The sequence below is a fragment of the Oncorhynchus mykiss genome, chromosome 24 (genome assembly GCF_013265735.2).
Source record: "Oncorhynchus mykiss isolate Arlee chromosome 24, USDA_OmykA_1.1, whole genome shotgun sequence".
Taxonomy (NCBI): Eukaryota; Metazoa; Chordata; class Actinopteri; order Salmoniformes; family Salmonidae; genus Oncorhynchus; species Oncorhynchus mykiss.
In genome coordinates this window covers 43,126,165-43,133,664 of record NC_048588.1, presented here as the reverse complement: position 1 = coordinate 43,133,664, position 7,500 = coordinate 43,126,165, and the positions used below count along the sequence as shown (strand labels likewise).

The window sequence follows — 7,500 nt, the reverse complement described above, 5'->3', positions numbered from 1 at the left end:
ATATCATTCTGCCAGGTAGGCCTACTTCACAGTCAACATTGGGAAGGTTTTTGGGGAAATCCTATAGAATTGTACATCCAAGCAGTGCATGATGACTGAAATGCGGATCGCAAAGATTCGAACGAAACCAACCAAACATTAATGTCGCACTGCAAAGCAAAAGGGTCGCAAAAGCGCGTTTTGAGCCATAAGAAGGAATGAGGCATTGGCCACAATACCTCCAAGGCTAGGGTAAACAGAAGAGTGGCCACAACACCTCCAAGGCTAGGGTAAACAAAAGAGTGGCCACAACACCTCCTAGGCTAGGGTAAACAGAAGAGTGGCCACAACACCTCCAAGGCTAGGGTAAACAAAAGAGTGGCCACAACACCTCCTAGGCTAGGGTAAACAGAAGAGTGGCCACAACACCTCCTAGGCTAGGGTAAACAGAAGAGTGGCCACAACACCTCCAAGGCTAGGGTAAACAGAAGAGTGGCCACAACACCTCCAAGGCTAGGGTAAACAGAAGAGTGGCCACAACACCTCCTAGGCTAGGGTAAACAGAAGAGTGGCCACAACACCTCCAAGGCTAGGATAAACAGAAGAGTGGCCACAACACCTCCAAGGCTAGGATAAACAGAAGAGTGGCCACAACACCTCCAAGGCTAGGGTAAACAAAAGAGTGGCCACAATACCTCCAAGGCTAGGATAAACAGAAGAGTGGCCACAACACCTCCAAGGCTAGGGTAAACAGAAGAGTGGCCACAACACCTCCAAGGCTAGGATAAACAGAAGAGTGGCCACAACACCTCCAAGGCTAGGGTAAACAAAAGAGAGGCCACAATACCTCCAAAGCTAGGATAAACAGAAGAGTGGCCACAACACCTCCAAGGCTAGGGTAAACAGAAGAGTGGCCACAACACCTCCTAGGCTAGGGTAAACAGAAGAGTGTCCACAATACCTCCAAGGCTAGGATAAACAGAAGAGTGGCCACAACACCTCCAAGGCTACCTTCAGAAGTCACATAATTTGTTAAATAAAGTCCACCTGTGTGCAATCTAAGTGTCACATGATCTCAGTAAATATACACCTGTTCTGAAAGGCCCCAGAGTCTGTAACACCACTAAGCAAGGGGCACCACCAAGCGGCACCATGAAGACCAAGGAGCTCTCCAAACAGGTCAGGGACAAAGTTGTGGAGAAGTACAGATCAGGGATGGGTTATAAAAGAATATCTGAAACTTTGAACATTCCACGGAGCACAGTTAAATCCATTATTAAAAAAAGGAAAGAATATGGCACCACAAACCTGCCAAGAGAGGGCCGCCCAACAAGACTCATGAACCAGGCAAGGAGGTCATTAATCAGAGAGGCAACAAAGAGCCCAAAGATAACCCTGAAGGAGCTGCAAAGCTCCACAGCGGAGATTGGAGTATCTGTCCATAGGACCACTGTAAGCCGTACACTCCACAGAGCTGGGCTTTACGGAAGGTGGCCAGAAACAAATAAGCGAACTCGTTTGGTGTTCGCCAAAAGGCATGTGGGAGACTCCTCAAACATATGGAAGAAGGTACTCTGGTCAGATGAGACTAAAATTGAGCTATTTGGCCATCAAGGAAAACGCTATGTCTGGCACAAACCCAACACCTCTCATCACCTCGAGAATATCATCCCCACAGTGAAGCGTGGTGGCAGCATCATGGTTTTCATTGGCAGGGACTGAGAAACTGGTCAGAATTGTAGGAATGATGGATGGCGCTAAATACAGGGAATTCTTGAGGGAAACCTGTTTCTGTCTTCCAGAGATTTGAGACTGGGACGGAGGTTCACCTTCCAGCAGGACAATGACCCTAAGCATACTGCTAAAGCAACACTTGAGTGGTTTAAGGGGAAAATTTATTGGAACAGCCTAGTCAAAGCCCAGACCTCAATCCAATTGAGAATCTGTGGTATGACTTAAATATTGCTGTACACCAGCAGAACCCATCCAACTTGAAGGAGCTGGAGCAGTTTTGCCTTGAAGAATGGGCAGAAATCCCAGTGGCTGGAAGTGCCAAGCTTACAGAGACAAACCCTAAGAGACTTGCAGCTGTAATTGCTGCAAAAGGTGTCTCTACAAAGTATTGACTTTGAGGGCGTGAATAGTTATGCACGCTCAAGTTCTCTGTTCTTTTTTTACTTGTTTATTTCACAATAAAAAATATTTTGCATCTTCAAAGTGGTAGGCATGATGTGTAAAAAACCACTAAACTACTGTATATACACCAATAGAGCACTCATTCCTAAATCAGCACACTTTTGATCATTTCTTGAAGTACAAAACACTTTAGAAGAAGAGGAATAAAGCCTTAACTTAATGAAGGTTGACTGTATTATCAGTACTTACCACAGAGTAGGAGCGCTTGGCTGAGACAGAGCACAGTGCAGAGAACCCTTAGACCACCAGCCATAGTGACCACTCAGCCCAGCTGATCGCCTGCCACCCAGCACCCACACCAAAACACACACACACACAACAACAACACACACACACACACACACCCGACACACACACACACACCTGACGTCTGGTCAGCACACCTGCAACACACAGAGATAGACAGACAACAGAACAACATTAGAACAGGAGCACAGCACTATTCAGCCGAGATGCATAGGGTTTAGGTCTAGGTAGAGACATCACCACATATCATCTCTGTCCAGGTACAGACATCACCACATATCATCTCTGTCCAGGTACAGACATCACCACATATCATCTCTGTCCAGGTACAGACATCACCACATATCATCTCTGTCCAGGTACAGACATCACCACATATCATCTCTCTCTAGGTACAGACATCACCACATATCATCTCTGTCTAGGTACAGACATCACCACATATCATCTCTGTCCAGGTACAGACATCACCACATATCATCTCTCTCTAGGTACAGACATCACCACATATCATCTCTCTCTAGGTACAGACATCACCACATATCATCTCTCTCTAGGTACAGACATCACCACATATCATCTCTGTCCAGGTACAGACATCACCACATATCATCTCTCTCTAGGTACAGACATCACCACATATCATTCTCTCTCTCTCTCTAGGTACAGACATCACCACATATCATTCTCTCTCTCTAGGTACAGACATCACCACATATCATCTCTCTCTAGGTACAGACATCACCACATATCATCTCTCTATCCAGGTACAGACATCACCACATATCATTCTCTCTCTCTCTCTAGGTACAGACATCACCACATATCATTCTCTCTCTAGGTACAGACATCACCACATATCATTCTCTCTCTCTAGGTACAGACATCACCACATATCATTCTCTCTCTCTCTAGGTACAGACATCACCACATATCATTCTCTCTAGGTACAGACATCACCACATATCATTCTCTCTCTCTAGGTACAGACATCACCACATATCATTCTCTCTCTAGGTACAGACATCACCACATATCATTCTCTCTCTCTCTCTAGGTACAGACATCACCACATATCATTCTCTCTCTCTAGGTACAGACATCACCACATATCATCTCTGTCTAGGTACAGACATCACCACATATCATCTCTCTATCCAGGTACAGACATCACCACATATCATTCTCTCTCTCTCTAGGTACAGACATCACCACATATCATTCTCTCTCTCTCTAGGTACAGACATCACCACATATTATTATCTCTCTCTAGGTACAGACATCACCACATATCATTCTCTCTCTAGGTACAGACATCACCACATATCATTCTCTCTCTCTCTAGGTACAGACATCACCACATATCATTCTCTCTCTCTAGGTACAGACATCACCACATATCATTCTCTCTCTCTCTAGGTACAGACATCACCACATATCATTCTCTCTCTCTCTAGGTACAGACATCACCACATATCATTCTCTCTCTAGGTACAGACATCACCACATATCACTCGTTCTCTCTAGGTACAGACATCACCACATATCATTCTCTTTCTCTAGGTACAGACATCACCACATATCATTCTCTCTCTCTCTAGGTACAGACATCACCACATATCATTCTCTCTCTCTCTAGGTACAGACATCACCACATATCAGTATCTCTCTAGGTACAGACATCACCACATATCATTCTCTCTCTAGGTACAGACATCACCACATATCATTCTCTCTCTCTCTAGGTACAGACATCACCACATATCATTCTCTCTCTCTCTAGGTACAGACATCACCACATATCATTCTCTCTCTCTAGGTACAGACATCACCACATATCATTCTCTCTCTAGGTACAGACATCACCACATATCATTCTCTCTCTCTAGGTACAGACATCACCACATATCATTCTCTCTCTCTCTAGGTACAGACAAGATGAGATAATGCAGAAATAGAGACATGTAACCAGCCAAACAGTCTCAAACGATGTATACTTTATATATAGGGAATAGGCTGCAGTTTTAACCAGTCAGTAACTAGTGAAATAAGTTCCCCCTCTGCCTGTCTCATCTCATCTCCCTCCTTGCCCAGCCCAGTGGAAAAAAAAACTCTATTAAGCCCTGTGATTAATCCCAAACACCATTCCTCCTGATCGTCATGACATATTCTCTTTACACACCCCTTGATCTCACACACTCCTGGCCTCTTACCCCCCCCCCCCCCCCCCCCCCCACCCCTCCCCCCGAATGAACGAGTACTGAAGAGATTTTCCTCTCTGCTCTCAATATCTCTAGTCACACAGGACTAACTCCTCTAAGACTGACTGTAGCTTGAAGACATACACACACTAACACTCCCAGGTTCACTGTTGCCTGAAGCTGTGGTCCAGACACACAGAGAAATCTACCAAAAATTGATTAAATAATAATTAAAAAAGAATAAATTACTTTTAGACAACTTCCTGGACAAAATGTTCCACTGTAACAGTGAAGGTGTAAACTTGGCAGTAGAAAACCTGAACAGTATATTTGACTTCTCAGATTCCTTATCAAATCTAACAATGTCCAGCAGGCAACCGAAGAAAATTAACAACATCGACAAATGGTTTGATGAAGAATCCAAAAACCTAAGAAACAAATTGAGAATCGTGTCCAGACAAAAACATAGAGACCCAGAAAACCTGCATCTACGCCTTCACTATGGCGAATCACTAAAACAATACAGAAATACACTACGGAAAAAGAAGGAACAGCACGTCAGAAATCAGCTCAATGTAATTGAAGAATCCATAGAATCTAACCATTTCTGGGAACATGGGAAAACACTAAACAAACAACACACACAAATAATTATCTATCCAAAATGGAGATGTATGGGTAAACCACTTCCCCAATCTTTCTGGCTCTACAACAAAGAACAAACATCTAAAACATACACATGATCAAATACAAATCTCAGAATCAACTATTAAAGACGACCAGAACCCACTGGATTCTCCAATTACATTGATTGAACTACAGGACAAAATACAAACCCTCCAACCCAAAAAGGCTTGTGGTGTTGATGGTATCCTCAATGAAATGATCAAATATACAGACCACAAATTCCAATTGGCTATACTTAAACTCTTTATCATCAACCTTAGCTGTGGCATCTTCCCCAATATTTGGAACCAAGGACTGATCACCCCAATCCATAAAAGTGGAGACAAATTTGACCCCAATAACTACCGTGGAATATGCGTCAACAGTAACCTTGGGATAATCTTCCGCATTATCATTAAAAGCAGACTAGTGTATCTAGGGCCCTGACAGTAAATCTCAGTAAGACCAAAATAATGGTGTTCCAAAACAGGTCCAGTCGCCAGGACCACAAATACAAATTTCATCTAGACACGGTTGCCCTAGAGCACACAAAAAACTATATACTATAACTACATACCTCGGCCTAAACATCAGCACCAGAGGTAACTTCCACAAGCTGTCAACGATCTGAGAGACAAGGCAAGAAGGGCTTTCTATGCCATCAAAAGGAACATAAAATTTGACATCCCAATTAGGATCTGGCTAAAAATACTTGAATCAGTTGTAGAACCCATTGCCCTTTATGGTTGTGAGGTCTGGGGTCCGCTCACCAACCAAGACTTCACAAAATGGAACAAACACCAAATTGAGACTCTGCATGCAGAATTCTGCAAACATATCCTCTGTGAACAATGTAAAACACAGAATAATGCATGCAGAGCAGAATTAGGCTGATACCCACTAATTTTCAAAATCCAGAAAAGATACATTAAATTCTACAACGACCTAAAAGGAACAGATTCCCAAACCTTCCATAACAAAGCCATCATCTCCCTCTCCTCAGAACTAATGATATAGAGCAGTGGATGTTCTAGAACAGTACTAATTATAAAGAACAGTAGATGTTCTAGAACAGTACTAATGATATAGAACAGTAGATGTTCTAGAACAGTATAAATGATATAGAACGGTAGATGTTCTAGAACAGAACTAATGATATAGAACGGTAGATGTTCTAGAACAGTAATAATGATATGGAACAGTAGATGTTCTAGAACAGTACTAATGATATAGAACGGGAGATGTTCTAGAACAGAACTAATGATATAGAACGGTAGATGTTCTAGAACAGAACTAATGATATAGAACAGTAGATGTTCTAGAACAGTACTAATGATATAGAACAGTAGATGTTCTAGAACAGTACTAATGATATAGAACGGTAGATGTTCTATAACAGTACTAATGATATAGAACAATAGATGTTCTAGAACAGAACTAATGATATAGAACAGTAGATGTTCTAGAACAGTACAGTGCAGTACTAATGATATAGAACGGTAGATGTTCTAAAACAGAACTAATGATATGGAACAGTAGATGTTCAAGAACAGCACAGTACAGTACTAATGATATAGAACGGGAGATGTTCTAGAACAGAACTAATGATATAGAACAGTAGATGTTCTAGAACAGTACTAATGATATAGAACAGTAGATGTTCTAGAACAGTATTAATGATATAGAACAGTAGATGTTCTCGAACAGTACTAATGATATAGAACGGTAGATGTTCTAGAACAGAACTAATGATATAGAATGGTATATGTTCTAGAACAGAACTAATGATATAGAACAGTAGATGTTCTAGAACAGTACTAATGATAAAGAACAGTAGATGTTCTAGAACAGTACAGTACAGTACTAATGATATAGAACGGTAGATGTTCTAGAATAAAACTAATGATATAGAACAGTAGATGTTCTAGAACAATACTAATGATATAGAACAGTAGATGTTCTAGAACAGTACTAATGATATAGAACGGTAGATGTTCAAGAACAGTACTAATAATATAGAACAGTAGATGCTCTAGAACAGTACTAATGATATAGAGCAGTAGATGTTCTAGAACAGTACTAATTATATAGAACAGTATGTGTTCTAGAACAGTACTAATGATATAGAACAGTAGATGCTCTAGAACAGTACTAATGATATAGAGCAGTAGATGTTCTAGAACAGTACAAATGATATAAAACGGTAGATGTT

General features: G+C 41.5%; 1 protein-coding gene across 2 annotated transcripts in view; it reads right to left on the bottom strand.

Annotated features, from left to right (window-relative positions):
• The window catches only part of cdon (cell adhesion associated, oncogene regulated), a 146,426-nt gene that overhangs the window by 79,048 nt on the left and 59,878 nt on the right, over positions 1 to 7,500 (bottom strand). For both annotated transcript variants that reach the window (XM_036961315.1, XM_036961316.1), the window contains exon 2: positions 2,365 to 2,558. In XM_036961315.1, the coding sequence (XP_036817210.1) occupies positions 2,365 to 2,428 (64 nt within the window). In that variant the 5' untranslated portion in view covers positions 2,429 to 2,558. The remainder of the gene's footprint in view (positions 1 to 2,364; positions 2,559 to 7,500) is intronic.